The sequence below is a fragment of the Centropristis striata genome, chromosome 19 (genome assembly GCF_030273125.1).
Source record: "Centropristis striata isolate RG_2023a ecotype Rhode Island chromosome 19, C.striata_1.0, whole genome shotgun sequence".
Taxonomy (NCBI): domain Eukaryota; kingdom Metazoa; phylum Chordata; class Actinopteri; order Perciformes; family Serranidae; genus Centropristis; species Centropristis striata.
In genome coordinates this window covers 9,192,814-9,220,223 of record NC_081535.1, presented here as the reverse complement: position 1 = coordinate 9,220,223, position 27,410 = coordinate 9,192,814, and the positions used below count along the sequence as shown (strand labels likewise).

The window sequence follows — 27,410 nt, the reverse complement described above, 5'->3', positions numbered from 1 at the left end:
TTATGTGACTGTCGCATATTTACTGTTGCCAATCACTGTGGATACAGCTTCTCAGAACCTCCTGGGTTTTTTTGGCTCAGTGCAGTGCCAAGAACAAGGCAATAAAGACACCTAGACAGCTAAAGTCTTGAGGGCAAAAACACCTTGTTCAGACAAGCGGGCTGGGACAACTTAGTAATTTTTTATATAAAAATATATGCAATAGGTTCAGCATGCAGGTCCCTTTAAATAATTTTATGAGGACACTCAAAAGTTAATATCATGGAGTATAAACTGTAGTTTATGGAATTGATGACATAATAACAATACCGTGGCTCTATGATGGACATAACATCCAGGAAAAAAAGAAGCTCATTGGTTCTCTTTTTTTTATTATATATACTGTATATATATATATATATATATATATATATATACTGGGAACAGTCAGCCTCAGCATCCAGAATCTGCCATGGCTCAAAAGGGATCAACGTGTCTAAAATAAAACTTAGAGCCTTAAAACTTATCGGCAGGATCTTAAAATAAATTCTGAAAGGCACAGAGAGCCCATGAGGGGAGGACAAGATAAGAACAGTGCAATGTCTATTTTTCTTTCTGTCTTTATATTTATTTGTACAGTTTAAAGTTACCGGGACAGTGCACATTAATAGACATTTTTGTAAAGTTGCCACTTTGGCCGTCTACGATGGTTTTTAATTGCAATCCTTTGGCATCTTTTGTACTGGCTGAATGATACAATAGACACAAAAATATATTTAAACAGGAATAGCGTTACTGCACATAGCACAGCACATCTCATAAGAACCTTTAAAATGTTTTAAAACAAGGACAGCAATACATTTTAGAACAACATAAAGCACTTCATGTTGCTTTTACTGATTCTAAAATAGTTGGGGAGTTGCATAAAACGTAAATATTAAACAGAGTGTTATTACAAAAAGAAAAGTTTATCAGTTTGAACGTAAATATAATTACTTACATTTATCAAACAGATATATGTCAGGAAGTATTAACACATGATCACATCCTTGGAATCATTGTTGTATTACAGAGCATGGTCACTCACTTAACCATCATTTTACATTTATTTTAAATGGACAATATGTGCCACAGTGTTGGCAGACTGTTCCAGGTGTGAGCTGAAAATGCTGACTGCCTCTGGCTACAGCTCTGATATATCTATCATCAGATGGTTCCTGCTTTCTGCACATCCTGCCATGCTGAATCTTACAGAAAAGACAAGCGCCTGTACATCTTAAAAGATTGTCCCAGCTCAGTAAATTAGTGTCTGTTTGGCAGTAACAAGGCTGTTTGCTGTTTGGCTTCCTGTCAAGTACCCTAGCGAGCCTGGTGGTATATTGACTGTTTAGGTTTGAATGTTGTACTTGAGGCTTTTGCCGAGGTTGTCAAACAATATGGCATTAGTAATTGTTAAGCGTTGGACAGACAGCAGTGTTTGGACAAGATGGAAACAGGCAACTCATTTAAGCCGACCTTACACTACGAGCTTTAATGTCCTAATGTAAAGACCTTGGATGTTAAACAAGAACTTGAAGTTTTTAAATCCTGATAGCAGAGATACTGTTGCTCTTCAAAGGCGTGCACACACATTCTCATGTATTTATTCAGGATTGTTAGTCATGATAACATCAGCTTCAGAGATAACGGCGCCACTCTGCATAAACACACATAAACATAGAACAAAAATGTCTTCAAAACCTAACCTTTAAATGTCATAGCAAGAAGGGTCGATATTTAGATATTGTCTTATCAAGATTCCCATAAAATGAGGAGCACAAACTCTGACATGATGTGAAGATTATCTCCATGCACCACAAAGGAAGCTTCTGACAGCTTGCTTAAGGTTAGAGTAAAAGCATAGAGAGCCTCACGTCTCATACTCTGAAGACCACAACAAACTATTGCTCTCCATTGACTTTGTATTGAAAGAACGGGCCTCCTTGACAACTTTGTCCACTAGCAAAAAAAAAAGAATAAAGGTCAAGAGCTAAAGTGTGGTGAAATGCCCTAACAACAAGTTAAAGAACCAAAACTAATCAGAAGAACCCAAAAACTGAACGTTTTAGATGACAACAGTGGAAATTAGCTAACACTTGCTTGCTTACATTAGCTTGCTAACAGCCAACAGGTAGACATACAGTGCTAAAATAATCAAATGATGTGTTTAAATCTAATAGTTTAAGCTAGAAAACACAAATCATGTGACTATTTCAGTCCTGTCTAAAAGTTAACATTAAATATACTGTATTGAGTTTCAGTTTGGAAATTAGCTAACATTAGCTTGCTAACATTAGCTTGCTAACAGCCAACTTGTCCTTTTTACTTTTCATGTAGACATACAGTGCTAAAATAATCAAAAGATGTGTTTAAATCTAATAGTTTAAGCTAGATAACACACATATTGTGACTGTTTCAGCCCTGTCTAAAAGTTAACGTTAGCACAGTTTAGACATTGGATCTGCTGTCCTCTTTTAAGTTCAGTTTTTCAGTTCATATATTTAAGAAACTTAACTCTGGGTTCTTTACCCTGTTGGTAGTACATTCTACCACACACCTAAACTTTTGACCATTTTTCTGTTTTTTGCTAGCGAAATTAAGAAGGTGGAAAGTCTTTCAATACAAAGTCAATGGAGAGGGATTGTTTTATGACGACTTCCCAGGAGTTCTACAGTGGAGTTTCTCGTGAAATATGAAATATTCCTGGCCAGAAATATTTTTTTTCTTGTTCTTGCCACTTCGAGAACAAGAACAAATTTCTCTGTTCTTGTGGAGTATGTAAATGGCTTAAGTCTTAAATTCATTCCCCAGTTGTAACCTTCTTGTCATGAATTGGTAATTGAACCGTGGTCAACTGGGTTGAAACAAAATTGCCTTTACCTTTCACTCAAACTATATTTCCTGTGCCTTTTTTTCTCTCCATTATTTCTCTTCTGGTGGGAAAACTGACCAGAAAACAGTGTATGTTAATTCGACAGTGTTTTTCAGCATGGCTGACACTTTTAAAGTTAAAATACTGCAAGAAAACACTTTGAAGGTCTGCCTTTATTTTTTCATAGATCTGACCACTTAGACGCACACCCACGCACCCGCTGCCTTGATGTACTGGCTTGTAAAAGGAAAAGATGATTATACGCTGTCACACTGCAGAGGATGTAGGCTGACATGTCTGTCGGTCTGTCTTTCCTTCTCCCTCATTACCTGACGACATTTTTTTTCTTTCTCCTCTCTTTCTCTATTTATCTACTTCTATCTCTCAACCACCTTCTGTCATCTGCCCCCCCCCCCCCCCCCCCCCCCCCCCCCCCCCCACCACCACCACCACCACACTCTCCAGCCGGCTATAACAACTTGGAAGTAGCAGAGTATCTGCTGGAACATGGAGCTGATGTGAATGCACAGGACAAAGGAGGGCTGATACCGTTACACAATGCTGCTTCATACGGGGTAAGACACACACACACACACACACACACACACACACACACACACACACACACACTTACATGTTCTTCACTCATCCTGCAGACTTAAGTTCAGTTCACAAGTTCACTTCAGAGATGCTGCTTTTATGCGTTTTGATATCTGCTCATATTTATTTTAGAGCGCAACTTGTATACAGTAAAAGTACGAGCTCTTCATCTTTGTGCTGACAAAATTAGTCGATAAAGCTTTTGTTGATAGAACTCACAATAATTTAGTCTCTTTTTTAATTCATTTCTAAAACAAAAATATCAAACGAAAGATTTTTTTGTAAACTTTTTGACCTCCTTTCCTTTCATTTGTCTTGTTGTTATCCACTCTAACGCTGCTAATTCTGCCTCGTTCATCTTGGGTGAACATCATAAGATGAGCTAACTGTTAGGACAACATCTATGAATTCATATTTGAGGTTCTTAAATCTATATAAGAGTTGAGATTTCTGGCACAACTTCACCTACTTCCAGTGCATGGGCATTAAGAAGGGAAAGAATTCTAGAAAAGATCCAAACTCCAGCAACACTTCTAGTGTATTAGTTAACTTTATTATATACAATACGTTGTTCATTATATGAAAAGCGTTGCAGGAGATTTCATCTCTTTATGCTTTAAATTATATAATACGTGGGATGTGTACGACTATTCCTGAATCTTCAAACTTATGTTCGCACTTTATGTTTTTTTATGTGGGACAGTTACTGTTTTCCCATTTACATATAATAATAATTATTATTATTATTTGTATTCTCTGAAGGGTCACAGTGGTATACGTGTATCTACCATGGAATGAAAATTGACAATTACCATCAACTTTCAGAAGAGATACTTTTTACACATGGGAAAAAATATTAGACCACCTTTGTTTTCTTCAGTTTCTTGTTCATTTTACTGCCTGGTACAACTAAAGGTACATTTGTTTGGACAAATATAATGATAACAACAAAAATAGCTGATAAGAGTTTCATTTAAGAGCTGATATCTAGACATTTTCCATGGCTTTACTTGATAATGATTTTGGTTATTATCAAGAAATCCATGGAAAATGTCTTTATGGATCATTGTAACTAATAAAAATAATTGTGTTATACTGTGTATACCATGAAACTGTGATATTTTCTGAGACGGTGTGGATACAGTTGCAGCCTGACTCTGAAGACATGCATGTGCTGCATGAAGGTTTTCCTTCATCTGGAGTTCTTGGTTGTGTCTCAGCCACATTTTGCGTATGGCTTGACAGCATTCTGCTACTTAAAGAGTCATGAAACACATGTTTGAATGAAAACTTGATGAGCTTTGCGTTTTGGATACTCGCACACACACACACACACACACACTTTATGCATCCCCCAGTGGTATGCAGAAACAAGCTACATTGTGTTTGACGCTAAGACAAGATCTGGAGACAGACGAAGAGGGGAAAGCACAGGAAGAGAAGGAAAGGAAGGACCTGCGGGAAAAGAAGAATCATGATGGAGTTAATAATTCACACAGTTTCTGTTCCAGAGAGTCCCACATACTACATCTTTTCAGATCATGATTTTTATAGCACTCACTCAGCAGGCTTCACACATTTGCTTGTTAAATGCTTTTATTGCTGTTGTCTCTTATCCTCCTCCCACCACCTCCTCTTCTTTCTGCTCTCATGTTTCTAAACTCTCTCCTCTTGTTTCCTTTGCATCCTCCTCCTCCTTCCCCTTTCATCTCTCTGTGTCCGTCACCACCTCCCCTTTCCTCTTCCTCACCTCTACGTCCTCTCCTCCGTCTAGCACGTGGACATAGCCGCCCTGCTGATCAAGTACAACACGTGCGTCAACGCCACGGACAAGTGGGCGTTTACTCCTCTCCACGAAGCGGCCCAGAAGGGGCGGACTCAGCTCTGCGCTCTGCTATTGGCCCATGGAGCCGATCCCACCATGAAGAACCAGGAGGGGCAGACTCCGCTGGACCTGGCAACGGTACCAGATGTTTTTTTTAACAGCGTTTGGCACTATTCGTCCTCATTTCTCCACATTAGGAGCCTCATACTTGTTATGAATCAGCCCGTGGCGATATCATTAGCTTCAACTGATGTCTGACTGGTTAACTATTTAGACAGAGGAGCACGATGAAGACAGAAATTGCAGAAATTGAGGAGGTCGAACAGGTAGCGTCCAAGCTACTTGCACCCTAATGAGGCTTCCTAGTGAGCCTCCTAATAGGGTTTCTTGTTTGCCTGTAGGTACCACAGTTTGAAAGCTTTCCCAAGAGAAAACGTCGCTGCTGCTGACTTTCACAGAAAGTGAAGTGCAACTTGGGATCTCGCTTATATTAGCCCACAATTCTGCTACAGATTAAAGGACACAAATGTACTGGTAGCTGTGCATTTCTAAGGAATAAGTCATGTTATTTAACACAATAGATGCAGTAAATAGTGTACAGTACATCAGGTTATTTATTAGTTCTGCTGTCATTTGACTTTATCTGCCAGCACCACATCTACCTTCATTAGTCACAGACTTCATTGTGGCGTTAGTAGTGCTATTATTGTTGTCATTGTTTATCTCTCTGTCTCTCTCTCCCCTCTCACACTCTATCTACTGGATTTTACTATGTTGATCTGTTCTGTATAACGAAATCTCTTGCCCGTCTGTCAGTCCTGGAAGGGGGGTCCCTCCTCTGTTGCTCCCCCTCAGGGTTTGTAGGGGCAAATTAAGACAGCTCAAAGCCCCGAGGTCAGATGAGACGGGCAGAGAGCCTCCCAACTTGTCAACAACACAAGCACCAAAATCTTCCCCGAACTCTAAGACTCAAAAATGATGGAATCAAAAAGTAGCAGGAGATTCTTGCAAAGGTCAAGAGATCAAAACTAAATAAGTTCCCTGGTTGCAATTAGAAGTGTTAAAACATCAGTTTATATGTCATAAAATCTTCCTTTTTCTCAATCTCTCATTGGTACGAGGATACCAATATGTATCCTCGTAAACATGAGATATGGTTTACACTGATTAGGTAATCATACTACACTGTTTTTTTTTGTTTGAGTGTGAATGTGGCTATCAGGAGATGGCTGGCTGTTCATTTTTCTTGTTTTTCATCTGTGGAAGACTGAAATTTCTGTTGGTGTCAGCATTTTTACCTTCCATGTTACCTTATACGGGCACTAAGACTTCCTGTGTTTTGTTCCTAATACAAGATGAGAGTTAGGTTCATTTTTCTTTAAGAATAATCTCACTTTTAATTATTATAACCTTCAAAAACATGCTTTTACAAGTTTTCCAACACATATCAAGATTTTATCTCACTTTACTCTGACATTACTTCGTCTTCAGTCTGGTCATTACAGTGATCGCTCACTGTATCTCAGGTTACAGCTCTCAGTATGACACACACTCATTTAGCTCAACACAAGTCAAGAATGATCATTACTGCTTTTTGACTTATTAATAACACACTCTATTCGATTAAATGCATACATTGTTTTATAATAATTTCTCACGACAATTTCTTCTTTTTTCCCCCTGTTAAAATAGTTATTTGAGGAGTTTTTCCTTGTCCGCTGTGAGGCTCAAAAGACGGAGGGTGTTGTGCCCTGTACAGTCTGTAAAGCCCTTTCAGACAAACCTGCGATTTGTGATTCTGGGCTGTATAAATAAAATTGAATTGAATTGAAAATTGAATTAAAGACAATCAAACTGAGCCTCAAAAAGGCACTGTTCTTGGCTGTTATCTCAAGACTTTGCACATAAAGAAATGCCAACACAAGCAATCTGGCACTAGCAACTTTTGAGAGGGGAAAAAAAGCTGAATCCATTAGGAACAAAACACAGTTGCTCAATTAGTGACAAATCTCTTTGTTAATTTTTAACGGGGGTATGGCCCAGTATGAGCTCCTCCACATCACTTTAATTATAAATGTTGTTGTGTCTTCCCTAAAAAACATTTTTGTTGCAGAGGTGGCTTGGTCTGGGGGTGTAGTTTCAGCAGCGCTGCTAAATAACCATAGAAATATTTCAGGAATATTTGAGGCATGTTACAGGGAAAAGCTTTGATCAAGAAGGTGACACTATCCCATAGAGCATGGGTCTCAAACTCGCGGCCCGATTGCGGCCCTCGTGACGATATTTTGTGGCCCCCACCTTAATATGAAAGTTTAATGTGAGTTTTATATGAATGGCACTTTACCGTGTTGTGTGTGGAAGGTCCCTTTAATTAATGTTTTGGTAATTTTGTGTATTTTTTCAATAATTTTGAGTCTTTTTTTTTTTTTATCATTTTGTGTCTTTTTTTTTAAATAATTTTGTGTCGGTTTTGGTAATTCTGTCTTTTTTTTGGTAATTTTGTTTCTTTTTTTAGTGATTTTGTGTCTTTTTTAAAATAATTTTGTGTCTTTTTTTTAATAATTTTGTGTCATTTTTAAATAATTTTGTGTCTTTTGGTAATTCTGTGTCTTTTTTTGGTCATTTTGTGTCTTTTGTAAGTAATTTAGCTAATTTCTGTCATTTTGTGTCTTTTTTTAGTAATTTTGTGTCTTTTTTTGGTCATTTTGATACTGCCTCCAGCTGCCCCCAGGTTATTTGAGTTTGAGACCCCTGACATACAGTATATAGGCTAAAATATAGTACAGGACTGACTGTTTATCATGTATAGTTCAACAGTACAGCCCTGCTCCTGGAGAGCTACCACCCTGCATGTTTTAGATATCTCCCTCCTCTTAACGTATCTGATTCTACTGATCTGCTCATCATAAAGCAGCTAAAGGCTTTCAAGGGCTTGATCACGAGTTAAGAATTATAATGGTTTGTGTTGGTGTAGGGAGATGTGTAAAACATGCAGGGCAGTAGCTCTACAGGAGCAGGGTTTGGGGAATATTATAGATCCAAGAAGAAACTAACAGAAGGGCAGCACTCAGAGGAACAAGCACAACTACAAATCTGTCTGCACCACAGACAGCCGCATGGATTTATCAATACTCAGCATAGTTAGGATACTGATATTTCAGAGTGATGGTCAAGACCATAGAGTCTAACTTGAACAAACCTCAGACAGATCAATGAAACAGGCAGACTACTAGTACTAAAACATATTCAGTGAATAAAAACCCATCTGCTACTTGAAGATGTAGAAGCTTAAAAAGGTGGATGGCTTCGCTCTTCAAACCACCTACTGTCTTAAGCAGCATAGCATTAATACGATAGAATGATTAAAAAGTAGTATGGCGTGTATCATTACCCCATAATGTTCATTTGTAGCCACAGGGACCACAGTTCAATAAAAGTAACACAGTCTCCCTTCAGAATGAAGCTTCTCATGTGTTCTACTGTAATCTAACAGTCCTCTAATATGACATTTGAGATGCTTTGATTTGATTGGCTCAGGGTTTGAGAGCCAGGTGGCACAGTCAAAGTTGGGGGTAAAAAAAAGAAAAGACCAAAGCCTTTTTTTTTTAACCCATTCAAGGGCTGTTGTCTCAATAAATTCCCGGCAAATATGGCAGGAGACTTTCACTGAGTTATCCACTAAAGAGAAAATACTTCTCATGTTATGTTGTGGGTCAAATTGACCCATTTTAAAGTTTAGAAATAAAATTAAAAAATAGTTAAAAGTATTTTTTCATGAAAAGAAAAAACTAAAAAATGTAATAAATAAAAATAAAAAAATCAATGTCATGTATAACCATTGTATTTTATATGTAGGTCTTTCCAATGTACACAAAAAAAAAGTTTTAACATGAATTTTTAAAAATAAAAAACGAGTGAATTATCCTCATTGAGTAATGATCTGTGAAAGGTAAAGAATACCATTGCACTAAATATCGATTGTAATGGTTAGTAATGGAGTTAATGATGAAATATAAACAATGTTTATTGGGATTTTTTTTTTCTTTTGGACAATTAAACATGCCCCGGGTCAAATTGACCCATGAACATTATTGCTGTTCCTGAGAAACGAACTTAACAGGAGGGTTAATATATACAAAAATGTTTTTATATTATATTAAGAATATAATCAAACCGATATGTTTTTGTTGAAGAATAGAGATATGTCTGTCTACATCTTATAATTCTGTCTTTCTCTTTGCTGCAGGCTGATGACATCAGAGCCTTGTTGATTGACGCAATGCCGCCAGATGCCCTGCCAAGCTGTTTGAAACCCCAGGCCACTGTGGTGAGGGTCCACACACGTACAGTACATACAAGTACAGACAGAAGCTTTAAGCTGAAACATAATCCTGTGGTAGTCATGTTGTGTGTTTGCTCGAAGAAGAAGCTGCTAACAAATGTAGAAACTAGAAAAGGGTCATTTAGTAAATATAGTACAGGGTTCGTACAGGTGCTTGAAATCCTTGAAGATGCTCGAATTTAAATGTTGTATTTTCAAGGTTTTAAAACTGCTTGGATTTTGGATAAAGTGCTTGTAAATGCTTGAAATTCTTGCAATCTGACTATATCCATCTATAGAATATAGATAATCACATGTTCAATGTAAAAATAAATGAAGACCGTTCCTCCTAAAAGTGTAATACCATCGCTGTTGGTATGGTTAAGTGAAATCTCCCCCTTTTAGTATGTAAGTACTCATCTAAAACATGCAATTTACAACAGGTGTAAGATACTGGAAAAGCTTGAAAATTTACCTTGAAAGTCCTTGAAAAATGCTTGAATTTGACCACTGCTAAAGTGTACCAACCATGATAGTAATAAGTTGAAGCACAGTAAGTGTGAAAGTTAAAGTGTAAACATTGTTTAAAGGCTCATTAAGATAGAACTTTATTAATCCCGAAGGAAGTTCTGGTTCCAGATTGCTCAAACAATTTTCTGAGACACTGAGGTTTGGGTTTTCATTAACTGTAAGCCAGAATCATGAAAATTACAAGAAATACAGGCTTGAAATATTTCACTCTGTGTGTAATGAATCTATATAATATACAAGTTTCACTTTCGGAAATAACTGACAAAAAATATTGAACTTTTTCACGATCTTTGAGATGTACCTGTACAATAGTTTAGCACTAAATTGACTTTTTGGCCCTTTAAACAACTTTTAAACACAATCTTCCATCTTCCACTGCCAGGTGAGCGCAAGTGTGGTGAGTACAGGTGCGGCGGGGGGCGTGGTCATCTCTCCCTCTCCATCCCCGTCCTGCCTGTCTGCAGCCAGCAGCATAGACAATCTGACCACGCCCCTCAGTGACATCACTGTGGGCGGGGCCACCGGACCAGCAGACGGAGCGTCTGGATCCGACAGGAAGGAAGGAGAAAGTACGTGCAGTAAGTTGAAAACTTTATCAGATGCTGGGTCTTTGGAAATGACAACGTGCCTGCAGGATGTAAATATGCACATAAAACAGGTGTAACAGCTGAGACTTCTCTATTAACCCCGCTGACATCTCTGTGTCTCTGCAGCTCTGCTCGACATGACCATCAACCAGTTTTTGAAGAGCCTAGGGCTGGAACACCTCCGAGACATCTTCCAGCGGGAACAGGTGCACACACATTTTATTTATTTATGTCTGGGAGAAGACAAAAGTGAGAGGGAACAGAAAAAGGTGCAAGAACTGGAGAGAAATATTGATACAAGACGGGTAGAGAGAGAGTAAAGTTGGAAACACAGACGAGGAAAGAGCTTCGAATTGACAATGGTTTTTTTTAGGGTAATAGTTTATTTTCTTTCTTTTTTTTAAAAAACTTTTGTGATAGACCAATTTCATCTACACATGTATCAGCATACCATAGCATGAGCATCATCTATAAGTCAGTATAAGCCAATATTTTAAATATAGAAAACAAAAGTAATAATAAAAAATAATACTAATAATAAGTAAAAAAAAATGCATTGAAATTAATTATAATAAAATGAATAGTTTAATAACTGAAATACTAACAAAATTAAAGGTAGATGAGAGCTGAAAACTTGCAAAACAGTTATAGAAAAATGGGAAAGCAGTGGTGTAATGTAACTAAGTACATTTACTCAAGTACTGTACTTAAGTACAATTCTGACGCAACTTTTTACTTTTTACTCCACTATGCTTTAGCTGACAGCTTAAGTTATTTTCAGGTTGAGATTTAATATAAAAACATGATAAATATAAATTGATTGTTATGATTAAACGTCATAACAGTATATTAAGTAGTTAATATTAGCGCCATACCTTGAGAAAATTAAAATGCATCAATAATAATAATAATGTGAAAATATATTTGGAATATATAAAACAATCCGAGTTGATACTTTAAGTACTTTTTGATGCTGATACTTTTGTACTTTCACTTAAGTAAGGGGTCTGAAAACTTTTTCCACCGCTGCTATAGAGTGTTACGCAAACATATTTCCCCAAGGACCAAAGAAGAGACAGAAAGAAATACAGCAGATAAGAAAAAGCACAACTAGAAATAACTATATATAAATAACTCTCCAACTTTGTAATCATTTGTAAGGCCTGTAGATTCTGTTCTCTCAGGGTTACATGCTAATTCTCGAAGTGTTCAAACTCATTTATTGAATCATTTTTCTTTCCTTTGTTTTTGTTCCATTTTACATTCCTCGCGTCAGTTTATAGCCGTTCTAGCAGTTTGGCTCGAGGGATTGTAATGTCGTTCAATTGGTTCACTGCTCCGGTCCACACTGAGTTATCTCAACAACAGATGGATTGCCATAAAATAATATTATAAAAATTCAGTTCAGGCATCCACGTCCCCCCTCAGGATGAACTGTAATAACTTCACTGATCCCTCAACTTTTTATCTAGGGCCATCAACATTTTAATTCGTCCCAACATTTTTACAGCTTATTAGATGTGGGTTTATGGTTAAATGCTTGCAAAACTAATGACATTTCCATTTGCATCAGGTTTAATTTGTGTTTAGTGCTAATGAGTGATAAAAACATGTTTAACCCTCTATGGTACGGTGTCGCCCTCAGGCAACATAGCCATTTGTGGCCTGTCAAATTTCTACAATGCATGTTTTTGAGTGATGCAATACTTTTAAAAAGATGGAAGACTATAGGGAACCAATAGCAAAGCTTTAATTTGTCACATGACCTCCAGGAGGCCATATTGAAACCCTATTTTGCGGACTTTTCCAAAGGAAACATCTTTGCGCCACAAAAAATCACTCAAAACGTAATTTTCTGGCCCTTTTCCATCTGGAAAAAATATATTCCTACTAATAAGTGAGTAAACCTTCATTTTTGATAGCTTCATACACTTAGACTGTTCAAGACATTAATTTCAATGGGTCGTTGGTTCAATGGTACAATGTTGTCTACAGGCAAAATTCAGACAAGAAACCGGTTAAAAAAGTTCTTTTCATAATGTTTTTAAATTTAAAATGTTAAGTAGTGTTCCCTGATGAAGCTTTATGAAATAAATTATGTTAAAATTAATTTTACAACATTAAAACATTATTTTTCACTTATGCACTGTTATGGTACAATGTTGCCTCTAGGCAACAAACCCCCAAAAAAACTAATTTTTTTCCTAACTGGCATCATAATGCAGGGTTAAAGCAAGATGGTGATCATGGTAAATATCACACCTGGATGGAAACATTTAGCTCCTAGCACCACTGTGGCTGGCTGTAACCTTGTAAACATTCATGTACACTACAGGCCAAAAGTTTGGAAGCAACTTCTATTTTCTGTTCACAATGGCTTTCTTAAAAACCAGTATGGATTCTTTGGATTTTTGGATGTGTTTACTGCGTGATCATACTTTACCTTTATTGAATTGAAACAATTTCCTCAGTTTACCTTTAGGTATACATTGATGTTACCAGACCATTGCTGAATTAATGTTAACAAAAGAAAAGAAGGGCTTAGTTTTAGGGTTGAGAAGATTTGGAAGAGTCACAACTTCAGTGGAAAAGTAAAAAACAAATCACAGTTTGCATTATTCGCTTGAGCTCTTTGGCTTTTGAGAGTTTGGATACAAAAATCCCAATAAATCTCAACTGTGTTCATATCTCTGACAAACTACCACAGAAATGGCTGAAATTGAAGCAGCTGAGTAAAGAAACAAGAGTTCAGATTTATACATTAAGGAAAGAAGGAAACACAAAGTCTAAGCAATAAAAACCCAAAGACCTGATAATTATAGCAAAAATGTGTTCTAATAAGTGACTCTTTATATAATAATCAGGTTTATTTTGTTGCAAAGTATAGCAATTAAACACATTTTTTTTTACAAATCTGATCTTGCTTCCAAACTTTAGGCCTGTAGTGTACAATTAAAGAACAATCAGGAGAAATATACAGATTTAGTTTGACAGGAAGAAGTGGCGATGTCGACGAAGCAACAGAGACAGAAGAGGGATACAGATGGACAAAGTGAGAGACTAAGAAAGAAAAATAAAGAGAGAGAGTTGAGGAGGAAGATGAAAAACATACAGAGAGAGAGATGAGGAGACAGATGGGGTGACAGAAAGAGGAGAAATCAGACAAGGAGAGAGACAGAAATAGAAAGTGGAATTGAAAGGTGACAGCGGGTAAAGGGCTGAGCATACAAGGCAGTGTGTGTGTGTGTGTGTGTGTGTGTGTGTGTGTGTGTGTGTGTGTGTGTGTGTGTGTGTGTGTGTCTGTGTGTGTCTGTGTGTGTGTGTGTGTGTGTGTGTGTGTGTGTTACATTTGTTCTCAATTCCCCTTAAGGGAAACAAGGCGTCATTAATATTCAGATGAAGAGTGAGATGGAAGTGAGTCAGCTTGGTGTTAATGGAAAAGTACATTTTTATTTCAGAATAACATTAACGAGGATTTAGAGCCGTAACAAAGAGATATACATAACTTTAACAGATTTTACATCATTACATCAGTCGATTTAACATATTTGAATATTATAAAAAAAACATACTTTTTCTCCAATGTATGTGGAAATGACAATATTGTATTAAAACCAAGAACACGGTCTTATTTTAGCTGTAATAATTAACAACTCATCAACTTGCTGCTGTGTTAATCCTCCGTCTGTTCCCTCTCTAAAGCCCCGCTGCTGATTTGTTTGTTGTTGTAGAAGGGGATTAGCAGAAAACCTTTGTCAACATAAAGTTTGATCAAACAGTTTATGCAAAAGAGAAATGTGGGGATTGGCTCTTATGTCTGTCTAGTCGACGCCCTTTCATGCAGAAACAATGCAATAATTTTGCAAGATGCAAGGGATTAGTAGAGAGGAAATAATAGCTGGATTCTCCAGGTGGCAGATTGCTCAGATGCTGCTTTTTCACCGCTGTGATGAAACTGTGAGATGGCAGCTTGAAGTGTCAGCCAGTGGTGAGATCCAGACTGTTGTGTCACTTTCATTAGTTTTTGGGTGATTACTTCAAATTGGGTGTGACAAATTGTTTGGTTTCTCTTCTGCAGAAGTGAAGCATCTGAAGTTGCTGTGATTTCAGAGATGAAACCAGGGTTCAAATGTCCAGTTTTTTTGCTTATTTCTGCCTTCTGCTCGTCTCAGTAAACTTCCAGCAGAGTATTTAGGCTGCAGTGATTTATACAGAGGAAAGTAGGTAAAGGTTACGGTTTAAAAAGCTTAGTTATCTTTGCCTCCAGCATGAATTTCATCTCTGCTCTTTCTGGAAAAAAACTTGCAAACTTCACCATCGTCAATTTGCATATCAATGCCTTGATTACTGCCATTCATTCATTGACCTTTTCTTCATGACGCTTCCGACTCGCTCATGAATATTTGTCAGGCCCATTGTCTCTGCAATATGTCTCCGCTCATTGAACTCTTGTGTTTATTGTTGGCAGTTTTGATGATCAGTTTGAGCGTGACTCGCCGTCGTCACCTTTAAACTTTTTTTTTCCTGCTTTTATGTTCGTGCAGAGTTCTACTGTTATATAAAGTAGAACAATGTTTGATTCAGAGGACAGATTTATGATTGTAAAATGTGATTTTTTTATTTATTTTATGAGTTATTCTTTTGTCAGAAGACTGATTTATGTGACTTATTTGTTTTTTTCCGGGCAGATCTCGCTGGATGTGCTGGCAGACATGGGTCACGAAGAGCTGAAAGAGATCGGCATCAACGCTTACGGCCACAGACACAAACTCATCAAGGGCATCGAGAGGCTGCTGGGAGGCCAGCAAGGTCAGGAAACACACACACACACACACACATTCTACAGTCATGGAAAAAAATATTAGACTACCCTTTTTCTTCAATTTCTTGTTCATTTTAATGCCTGGTACAACTAAAGGTACATTTGTTTGGACAAATATAATAATAACAACAAAAATAGCTCATAAGAGTTTAATTTAACCCATTTAGGCCTAAAATGCCTGAAAAAATGCCTGTAAAACCTCTGGGCGATTTTAAAATAACCCCCTAAAACCTGAAGTTTTTCTGTAAATTCAACAGAAGTGTCAACTCTTCTGAATAATAAAATTTTCAGCCTCTGTAGCAGATAGAAATGAAATTCAAAAAGTATTTGAGAGCTTATAGCTGTTATATCTGAGCTCCCTCCGCTATAGTCGTCTTCTGCCATGATTTCAGTTCTGGAAAAGTCCCATGTTGCATTGTTTAAAAGATATTTTTTGGCCATTTTTCAAGGCTTAGATAGGCTTAGAAGATAGTGTGAGAGAGAGTGAAAGGGGGAGACAGAGGGGAAGACATGCGGGAAAGGGCTCCGAGTCGGACTCGAACCCAGGCCGCCCGCTTGCGAGGTCAAAGCCTCTATGGTACGCGCTCTACCAGGTGTGCTACTGGGGCGCCCCCCCCCCACATGTATTCTGATGCATTTCATTGGCCAAGAGGCCGAAAATAGGTAAAAAAAAACTACAAATACTACAAAACGACGTATCCACTTTCCCGGTTTTAATGGTAGAAATGCAGTAATGCTTTCCCGGCTTAAATGGGTTAAGAGCTGAAATCTAGCCATTTTTCATGGATTTATTGATAATGACCAAAACCATTATCAAGAAAACCATGAATCCTGTGGGAAACACTGCATCATTTATCCTTTTTCTGATGGATCTTGTCCTGATTCCCTTCCAAACTGTGTTTTAGGTGCTAACCCCTACCTGACGTTCCACTGCTCCAGCCAGGGCACCGTGCTGATCGACCTGGCTCCAGACGACAAGGAGTTCCAGTCTGTGGAGGAGGAAGTACGCAAACACACACTTTGATCGTGCTTAATTGCAGTGGTGGAATGTAACTAAGGACATTTACTCAAATACTGTACATAAGTACAATTTTAGTATTTCCACATTTGTAACTTTATACTTTTACTCCACTACATTTTAAGGGCAAATTTTATACTTTTTACTCCACTACATTTAGCTGACAGCTTTAGCTACTTTTCAGGTGAAGATTTAACATAAAAACATGATCAATTTAAAGTGATATGCATTTGTTTATAAATTAAAACACATAAAGTATATTAAATAGTTAAAATGAGTCCTACATTGACAGCAGTAAAATGCTGGTTACATAAATAATACATTGAGTATTTTAGGAAAGCGCTAAGTAAATGCAAAGACGCTTGAATTGATAAATTCACCAATAATAATAATAATCTGAAATATTTTTAAAACATACAAAACAATCTCTGTGGGGCCGTTCTGCATAATAAGTACTTTTACTTTTGATACTTTAAGTACATTTTGATGCTGATACTTTTGTACTTTTACTTCAGTAAGTTTTGAATGCAGAAGTTTTACTTGTAGTGGAGTAATTTCACAGTGTGGTATTAGTACTTTTACTTAAGTAAGGGATCCGAAGTACTTCTTCCACTACTGCTTATTTGCTTATTGCCGGACTCTAAAGCAGTTCAGTCAAATCATTTCCACAGTTTTAATCTGTCAACCATTAGTAATTTAGGACTTCTAGGAAAGCAGTCAGCACTGTGCAGCAACGCTCTGCAGACAAGAGTCTCCATATCAGTGCTGCTGCTCCACTCACTCTGTTCCTCTCATAATGAACGCAGTAACTGAAAGAGACAGCAGATATCAGTCTGAATGGATTAAACATTATTAGGGCCGGCGGAAGTTATCAGAAATTTAACAGGTAATTTAAACTGTAATCTTTACTTGAGAACTTGAGAAATGACTGACATGATGTCTGTAGACTGTTCATAATACAAGGTTGAGTGCCTCTGCATATTCACTGCAGTACTTTATAGTCATCATTAGCATTAATGAAAAAGACAGTAATCCCCTCAGCCACACCCCCTACACCACCTGAGTTATTGATATCATTCATTTATTTTCTTTACAAGGAATAAATATAAAGATGTAGATAAATAGTCCTGACATTTACAGATAGCATGATGTCCCTTTATCATCAGCAAAGATCAAGTATGCTTTTTCTGAATGTTGTGGGGTTATCATTTTTATTAGCTTATTATTTTATTATCCCCTTTTGAAAATAAGCTATTTATTTATTTATTTGACAAGGACAATGCACAGCTTCTTAGCAATACAATACAGTAGAATATGATAGTTAAAGTAAAATATCACCAACCAAGTATTGAGTGAATATAGACGGACATACTTTTCAGAGGCCAACATTTCCATATTAAACATACTTTTTAAAATGTGTCTTTTGTGATATTAAATCTTTTTTGAGACACTGAATTTTAGGTCTTCATTAAATGTAAGCCACAATCATTATAATTAGATTAAATTAGATAAATTAAGACATGAAATGTTTCATTCTGTGTGTAATGGATCTATATCATGTGTTATTTACACTTTTTGAATTGAATTACTGACATAAATTAACTTTTCTATGATATTCTAATTTATTGAGATGTACCTGTATAATTAGCTATAAGCTAATTTTTTCATCTATAATCCCTGGGCAGGAAACAAAGAATAACAGAAAATGTATAATATAATTAAATGCACAAGTAGTATAAAAGCTCGTAGGAGGAAAAAATTAGAATAAAATACAATAAATATATGGAAATTAAATGAATTAAATAATATACACAGGAGAGAAAAAAACACCTTTTCCCTGTCCCTTATAAATGAAGAAATCACACTAAATAGTAAGGGAAATTACTTTATGCTTTGATTTCGGGTTGCAGGGGGAAAAATCCTAACACTGTCATACATTTTAATTACTGTGACTAGTCAAAATAAAGCATTTTATTGAATCAATTTGAAACACTGCCAAAGTAAAAGTCAGATTGTCAGATAACATGAAAATGTTTCTTACTTAATAACTATTATTTCATTAAAATGTGTATTATGCAGCCCTGCAAGCCTGTGCACAGCAACTCCATCAGTTTGTAAACCCAGCTGCAGCAGCTTCTGCACTGTTTTACTTTATATTCTTTTTGGGAGTCAAGCTGTCTTTTTAACTGCTGATGCGACACTTTTGCAGCTACACCAAATTTCCCACAGGCATTATTTAGGTTTCTGCTGTGATTGAATGAGTCGCCGCTCCACTTCATCGCTGACTATATGGTTCTGTAATCTACACTCAGCCGACAGTTTATTTGGTTCACCAAACTAAAACTAATGCAGTTAATAAAATAGCCCCGCAGTAAAGAATAAATATAGAACGTCACAGTTAACGGAAGCTAATCAGATTGTTAATCGAAGTGGATATCATTAGCACTTTATGAAAACTTTTCTGGGCTGCTGAGGTAAGAAATGACTCATAACTCTTCTCTTAATGCTATCCAGAGAGCTGTGTGAATCACGCCTTATGTTATATATGAAAAGTGCATTTGGTGTGCATATTTTATCCCACACATTCTTTATTTTAACCTTAAAAGCTTTGCATAACAGTAATTGTCATTGTCTCTGTGTTTTTTTTCCTCCTCAGCTACAGAGCACGATAAGAGAGCACCGCGATGGAGGCAACGCAGGTGGAGTCTTCAGCCGGTACAACATCATTAAAGTGTGTACTCACCACACACACACACACACACACACACACACACACACACACATCCTGTACAAATACACAGAGTTCTCTTTTTATTATGACAAAGCAGGAGTTTGAATTTAATTAACTAAGCGTGAAAATGTAAATTTTGGTGTTTGACTTTTGCAAATAAAGATTTTAAATTCTTCATTTTCTCTTCATCCTTCCCTCTGTTCCTCCTTTCCTTTCCTTCCTCTGACTCTGCAGATTCAGAAGGTGGTGAATAAGAAGCTAAGGGAGAGATACGCACACAGACAGAAGGAAATAGCTGACGAGAACCACAACCATCACAACGAGAGAATGCTCTTTCACGGTAACCTAACACACAGTATACAGATGTATCTCAATACATTAGAATATGATGGAAAGTCCATTTCCAGTAGTTCAAGTCAAACAGCCCCAACCAAGTATTGAGTCATATAGATGGACATACTTTTCAGAGGCCAACATTTCCGTATTAAACATACTTTTTAAAATTGGTCTTTTATCATTTTTTGAGACACGGAATTTTAGGCCTTCATTGAATGTAAGCCATAATCATTATAATTAGAGAAAATTTAATAAATTATGTTGTTGTAATTATGCTAGCTACACGGGATGGCCGAAGAAACCTGCCAACTCGATTATCTACAACGTTAACGATTAATTAATCGATTAATCGCTGCATGCATACATGTGCAAAATAATAGATATATATACAGTACTATGCGAAAGCCTGTTTTGATAACGGATGCTTTTATTTTGAAAAGACCGAAAGAAACTTGATCCTGTTGATCGTAAAACTAACTCAAGAGAGATTAAACTGTAAAGATAACGTCAAGGAAGTTCAATGTTTTATGTTTTAGCCCCCGATGAGGCATGAGGTTAGTTAACACAGTAATCTTGCATATTTAAAAAAAAATGTGTTTAAATAAGTTTTGGATAAAATTAAACCTACTAATCCATGCTAGCAAGGTTTGATACAATAAGATAGTTTTGCTCCAATTAATCCTCTTGTATTTCTGTGTGTTTTATAACTTTTATTGCAACTTTCAGTTTACAAACTGCAGCTTTATCCAACTTAATTCTCAGCTCATTGGCTTACTCACGTACAGCTGCAGAACTGAACGATCGGCCGTGTTTCAGTTCAGTGATACGCAGTCAGAGATAAAATTAAAAAAAAAAAATACACAGATCGATTAAAAATTCCACCTAATCGACCAATTTCTTAATGTCCATTAATCAACCATCTATTAATTATTCCCATCCCTACTATCTACTTTAAGTGCTACATTTAGAGACAGTAAGAGTGAGAGAAAGAGTTTGTTGTTTTAATTCTATTTTACGGGCCAAAGGTGCAGTCTGAACAGTGGGAAGCAGAGAAGGACAGCTGGCCATCCACTAATTAATCTTCCATGTCCATTTTCAAGCCCAAGGCCCAGGCAGGACACAGCCCTCAGGACTGCAGCCGACTTCTGTCTCTTAAAAAACTTAAAACACTTCAGGGAAGAAAATCCCAGGAAGTCGTCTGGTTTCTGTGATGCCTGAAATGATGCGTCTGGCACCAACGCTCATACTACGTTCAAAGTGTCTCAGATCATGGATTTCCCAGGATAACACTTAGTCAAACAGTATCTGGATCTCTCTTCCTCGTCTGCATTCTTTATACGTTTGTGCTTTATTTGTTTGTGATTCACCGTGTGGGGAAGAGAGCTGTTTATAAAAGGGAAGGTGTGCTAATTGCAGCGGATGCTGAATGTAAACATATCATCAGAGACGCTGTGTTTTCATGTCAAGCTTTGAATTATTGTTGTTAGCTACTTATATGTGGCTCCTCTCCCAGTGAAGGCTCCAGAAATTTAAAGCTAAAACAAACAAAGTTGTGTTGGGAGGTTTTTCAAGGTGCCCATAAAAGAGACATGTCCACACAGGAAGTGTCTCTGTCCTAATATATCATGTGTCCTTTCTCCTGCCAGGTTCTCCCTTCATCAATGCCATCATCCATAAGGGCTTTGACGAGCGGCACGCCTACATCGGCGGTATGTTTGGCGCCGGGATCTATTTTGCTGAGAACTCCTCAAAAAGCAACCAGTACGTGTACGGGATTGGTGGAGGCACAGGATGTCCCACCCACAAAGACCGCTCCTGCTACGTGTGCCACAGGTGAGACGTCTTTGTAATATTCAAATTTTTTTGAGACATTGCATTTTAGGTCTTCATTAAATGTAAGCCATAATCATTATAAAAAGAAGAAATTAAATAAATTAAGACATGAAATGTTTCATTCTGTGTGTGATGGATCTATATAATGTGTTTTTTCCACTTTTTGAATTGAATTACTGACATAAATAAACTTTTCTTTGATATTCTAATTTATTGAGGTGCACCTGTAGTTCAGTAGTTCAATACCTGTAGTTCTGTTCACCGTATCATTCTGTGTTTTTGCATTTCAGGCAGATGCTGTTCTGCAGAGTGACACTGGGTAAGTCCTTTCTTCAGTTCAGTGCGATGAAAATGGCCCACGCCCCCCCAGGACACCACTCGGTTATAGGAAGACCCAGTGTCAACGGTCTGGCTTATGCAGAGTACGTCATCTACAGAGGGGAGCAGGTCAGTACACACACTTTTTATGACAGTTCATGTGTGAAAAACATTTCTATTACATTATCGTATGAAATAAGTTAGTCGTTTTATTTATAAAGCGCTTTTCACAGGCAAAATGTCACAAAGTGCTTTACAAGGGCATAAAACTACATGCAGGCAAACACAGAAAAACACAATACAACAGGAAAACACAATTAAAACCTAGATGTCTAGTTGGGTAAATACAGTCAACTACATGCCTGTCTAAACAGATATGTCTTAATCTGACATTAAAAAGACGTCAAACGACGATGTTTTATCAAATATTACCCCTAAATTATGCAAGTGGGGGTGGACGACAGTGGAAAAGGGTCCAATATATTGTAGGATTGTGGACACAACCTTCTCTGCAGCAACAACCAGAACCTCTGTCTTCTCTGCTTTGAGCTGCAAGACGTTTTCTGCCAACCATTCCCTGATGGCATTAAGACAGTCTAGGAGTCTAGATAACTTAAAAACTTCACTGGGTTTAAATGAGAAACAGAGTTGGATGCCGTCCGCGTATAAATGGTAAGAAATGTTAAACTGTTTATGATCTGTCCTAGGGGTAGTAAGTATAGTGAGAACAACAGGGGCCCAGAACTGAGCCCTGCGGGACCCCACAAGACTGTTGCACCATTAACAGTTAATCTGTGGATTATTATTCCTTTGGCTTTAATTTTTTTTTACCATTTTATCTATAAAATTAAATTTTCACAGAGACCAAGGTGACAAAATCCAAATATATTAAATTCAAGCAGCAAATCCAGACATTTAAAATAAATGTGCAATAAGCGTTTATCAGCATTAATTCATTTTCTTTTCTAATAATAAATGCACACACACGTTCAGCTCTAGAAATACGCCTCATATTTAGTTTTGCTGAGATCTGTCGTGTTCTTTGTCCACAGGCTTACCCAGAATACTTGATCACCTACCAGATTGTGAAGCCGGAGAGTCTGGCCACGCCCGCCGCCACCTCCGAGCAGAAGTCCTAAAACACAATCACAGCTGGATCCGAAGAAGGCCAGACTGCAATGGACTCGAGCCACTCTCTGAGAGGACTAGAACTGAACTAGAGGGCGTTTCAAACCTCAGACCCCAAATGAAAGTCTCCAGAGTTGAACTCGAGGTGGGCGAGGTGAGCTGTCGACCAGGCAGCGGTCAGACGAGCCTCAGAAACAGGACCCGGATGTGTCTAAACAGGAGAAGAGGATGAGTCACCAGTCGAAATGTGATAGTCCAAAGCAGCACACAGCAAAATCCATCACATTCTGTAATTAATTGGGTCTAATTTGCAGGAGAAAGTTTGATCAACTTTTCTGGGAGTGTACCAGTAAGCTAATTTCTAAATTTGCAGGCCTCGGGCTTGATCCTAAAAACCATTAAAAAAAGTAATTGGAACAGGACACAGTCCAAAGCTAAAAACAAACACCCCCCGATTTTGCACCTTTGCCCACTGCTCATGTAATCTAGCCCCGGTTTTTAATGTGTTGTTTTGGTATTGTGTCCTCTTTTGGCTTTCGTGCATCATCCACAGCAACAAAAACAACAGCCCGAAGCCACTTCCAGAAAACAGCGAATGTCGTGCTGAGAGAACAGGAATCCGGCACATTTTATGTTACAGCTTGTCACATTTTCACCGACGAGGCTCATCCAAACAAGACACAGCTCTCTGTGTTGTTTCACATCTTTTCTGCCGTAAACAGAGAAGAAATCCTGAAACTAGTGCGAGCGGGGAGAAGTGACAGAGATTACAGCGGACAAATACCCAGAAGTCAATAAGCAGAAAACAAACAGCAGACCATAAACCACTGCTGTGAGCAGTGCTGGCTGCACACTTTCCACTACAGTTCATACTGGGACCATCTTACATCCAGCAGCCAGACCAAACCAGCTGCTGCCAGTAAAACCTTAACATTTCATTTTGGGCCGTCTGCTATTTATCAGCTGCAGCTTAACGTTCATATTATGTAACATTATATTCATGCATAACATTCTGCTACACTTGTGTGCCACTCATTAACACCTATATAATTTTATTTTTTGTCTTTAATGTCTCACACACTTCCCTGTGTTGTTGTTTACATGAGCCTGCTGCCTTCTCACCCCTTTCCTCTCTACCTGTAACTGTGGCTGCCCCCTAGTGGTGCAACAGAGGAATTGCTTGTTTGTTGTATTGAGTTCAATAGAACAAATACAGGTGCATCTCTCAATAAATAAGAATATCATAGAAAAGTTTATTTATGTCACTAATCAAATTCTAAAAGTGGAAATAACAGACGGAAACATTTAATGTCTTAATTTACTTAATTTCTTCTGATTATTATGATTATGGCTTATATTTAAAAAATACCTAAAATTAAAAAAAAAATCTTAATGAATAAATATATAGATATAAATAATCTTGACATTTACAGATAGAATGATGTCCCTCTATCAAAGTTCAAGTACAGGTAAATCTCAATAAATTAGAATATCATAGAAAGTTTATTTATGTCAGTAAACAGAGACATAAAGTGGAAATAACACATTATATAGATCCATTACACACAGAATGAAACATTATGTCTTAATTTGTTTAATTTCTTCAAATTATAATGATCATGGCTTACATTTAATGAAGTCATAAAATTCAGTGTGTCAAAAAATGGGAATATTGCAAAACACCAATTTTAAAGAGTATGTTTAATATGGAAATGTTGGCCTCTGAAAAGTATGTCCATCTATATGACTCAATACTTGGTTGGGGCTATGGACTTCAACTACTGGAAATGGACTTTTCCATCATATTCTAATGTATTGAGATGCACCTGTATATTGTAATGATATAAAGGCATTTCTGTAGGGATTCATTTATACATGTACATGTGTTTTTTTTCCTGAGATCTATTCCATTTTTGTGTTATTCCTTTCATGTTTCTTTATTATTGTTAGGTCATCTTTATATTTCTGAGTTTACAATATTCAAACACAGGCTAATGTGAAAAGTGAGCCATGGATCTGTATCTTAGCAAGCCATTCAGCGGGCTGGTCACAGGCTGCAAGAAGATATTTATGTCCCGGAGATCTGCAGGTTCACTGAGGATGCTTTCACATTTCTGTTTTTATTAACCATTTATTGACACACTAACATGTCAAACAAACCTCATAACAGCAAGACTAGCAAATTCCTCACACTATCTACTGTACGTTTGAACTGTCTTTTTTTTTTTTTTTCTACTATACCGACCATGTTTTTCTGTTGATTATTTATGATTGTTTTCCATTGATGACACTGTACACCATATATGGGACCACACAGGTCAAATCAAGCAGTGCTAAGGGTTTTTGAAATGCCTTGAAAATGTGTGGAGTGGAAAGGGAAATGGCCTTAAGAGTTTTTTGAGAATTAATAGATTGTCACTTTGGTTTACTCACATCAGGCAACAGTGAAAGAGAGAAAGCTGCTTCATCTCCGTCACATCTCACAAAGCTGCTTTGATATTTAATTTCTTTTCATCCCGACTTTGTTGGAATTACAGCGTCTGCCAGTCAAACTCAGATTTCAGCTGATTTGCACTTTCCAAAGGTGAACATGACGTTGGTCTGAGCCGAGTGCAAACAAACATTGAATCCATGTTGAAGTGTGAGCTGAGCCTGAAATCTCCTCAGACAAAGCTAACCAGTAGCTGAAAATAGCCCTTAAACTATTACACTGAACGTTTTTGTCAGGCTATTTTCAAGCCATGAAATTTTCACATCAGCATTTTTTTTTACCCCCTCAGTTCGGCAGAGCAAGCTATTCCTAGCAATAGTTTATCCCAATAACAATAAATGACAGCGTGAATTATTAGAGCAGCAGCACATTTCAGCAAATTACAAAGTGATTCATTTCAGGGAGAAGTGAAAGGAAATTAATTAAAAATTAAATAAAATAAGTAGTTTGGACTAACAACTGATGACTCAAGTTAAAAAGAAGAGAAAAACTAATAAGCTTGAAATTAAATTGTAATGGATAAAAGTTTTTAAAGGACTTGCAGCACTGAGATGGAGTTAATGCAGTATATGGCCCTATTTAAAAGCCACTACGTTAAAGTATGTAAGACATGACTGAAATATGAAAGTGATTTTACCTGCAGGGAAGACGTTTCTCTTCCTCTTAGGTGCATCTCAAAAAAATAGAATGTCATAGAAAAGTTTATTTATGGCAGTAATTCAATTCAAAAAGTGGAAAAAAACACATTATATAGATCCATTACACACAGAATGTGTGTAAAAAAAATTCAGTGTCTCAAAAAATGTTAATATTACAAAAGACCAATTTTAAAAAATATGTTTAATATGGAAATGTTGGCATCTATATGTACTCAATACTTGGTTGGGGCTGTTTGACCTAAACTCCTGGAAATTGACTTTTCCATCATATTCTAATTTATTGAGATGCACCTGTACATAATGACCATCAAATGATTGTTTCTCCTCAAGAAAATAATTTAAAATCTGTTTTTTAACAAACTGACTCAACTGATAAAGTTATGATTTCGTTTTCATGGTTGAATGAAAAACAAAGAATGTTTCATTGAATACTTCACCCTTAAAATATCCATTTTTTATATCAATTGGGAAACTTAATTCACATGCCTTCACAGTCAGCGAAGAATTCAAAAACAGAGAAAGGGATTTTTTAATTTAATTCTCCATTCCTCAAGGAGGCACGCAAGGCCCTCAACAACTCGAGGCCACATGGGCTGAGGAATTGATATATAAAAATGGTGATTTTGGGAGTGAAGAATCGGTTTGAAGTCAGCTTTTCTGAGACATTTTCAGGGACGCTGTCTGTGTGTTGTCCCTGATCAGTCAGCACTAAGACAAAGGTTTCAGATGAAGTGGCAGCATTACTGTCGGCTCTCTTGGCATACACACAGCAGGTGGAGTTTATGTTTATGGTGCTGACCTCATTAAGGTCAGCAGCAGCAGCAGCGTATGATTTATTATCAGAGAGCCGGGGACTTTGTTTTAAATGAGACTGTAAATAAACTAACTCCAGATGGGCCTTTAATGGGGCTTTTATGGATGATTTTGAGTTTATTTTTCTTGTTCTTTTTTTTTCTTTGAAAGACTTTTCAAAGACTTTTTTATGTGATAACTATTTGAATTGTGTTTTAGCTGGCCTGCCTCTACTTATCTGTCTCAAGGGCCAGTCAGCCATCCTGATGTAAATAGTTTGGAGCGGTGTGTGTGTGAGTGTGTGTGTGAGTGTGCGAGTGTGTGTGTGTGTTCAATCAATCCATGCCTCACCTTCTGACCTGCCTTCTACCAAAAGCCACCAGTTTAATTAACACATTTCCTCGTCAGTGATGTGTGACCTCCTGTTGTACAGACGGTTGTACAGAGCTGCTGACCAGCTAACACGTGGAAAAGATCAACTCTTCACTCTTGTACAGAAGAAAATCTTAATAAAAGAACTTAACAAAG

The 27,410-nt window shown here is 37.2% G+C and overlaps 1 protein-coding gene across 2 annotated transcripts in view; it reads left to right on the top strand.

Annotated features, from left to right (window-relative positions):
- The window catches only part of tnksa (tankyrase, TRF1-interacting ankyrin-related ADP-ribose polymerase a), a 139,204-nt gene extending 111,794 nt beyond the window's left edge, over positions 1–27,410 (top strand). The window contains exons 18-29 of one of the 2 annotated variants that reach the window (XM_059358436.1): positions 3,356–3,465; positions 5,265–5,453; positions 9,562–9,642; positions 10,550–10,736; positions 10,881–10,960; positions 15,443–15,563; positions 16,482–16,579; positions 19,251–19,325; positions 19,560–19,665; positions 21,308–21,494; positions 21,785–21,941; positions 22,865–27,410. In XM_059358436.1, the coding sequence (XP_059214419.1) occupies positions 3,356–3,465; positions 5,265–5,453; positions 9,562–9,642; positions 10,550–10,736; positions 10,881–10,960; positions 15,443–15,563; positions 16,482–16,579; positions 19,251–19,325; positions 19,560–19,665; positions 21,308–21,494; positions 21,785–21,941; positions 22,865–22,951 (1,478 nt within the window). In that variant the 3' untranslated portion in view covers positions 22,952–27,410. Of the gene's footprint in view, positions 1–3,355; positions 3,466–5,264; positions 5,454–9,561; positions 9,643–10,549; positions 10,746–10,880; positions 10,961–15,442; positions 15,564–16,481; positions 16,580–19,250; positions 19,326–19,559; positions 19,666–21,307; positions 21,495–21,784; positions 21,942–22,864 lie in introns of both variants that reach the window. The other variant, XM_059358435.1, reaches the window with a different exon arrangement.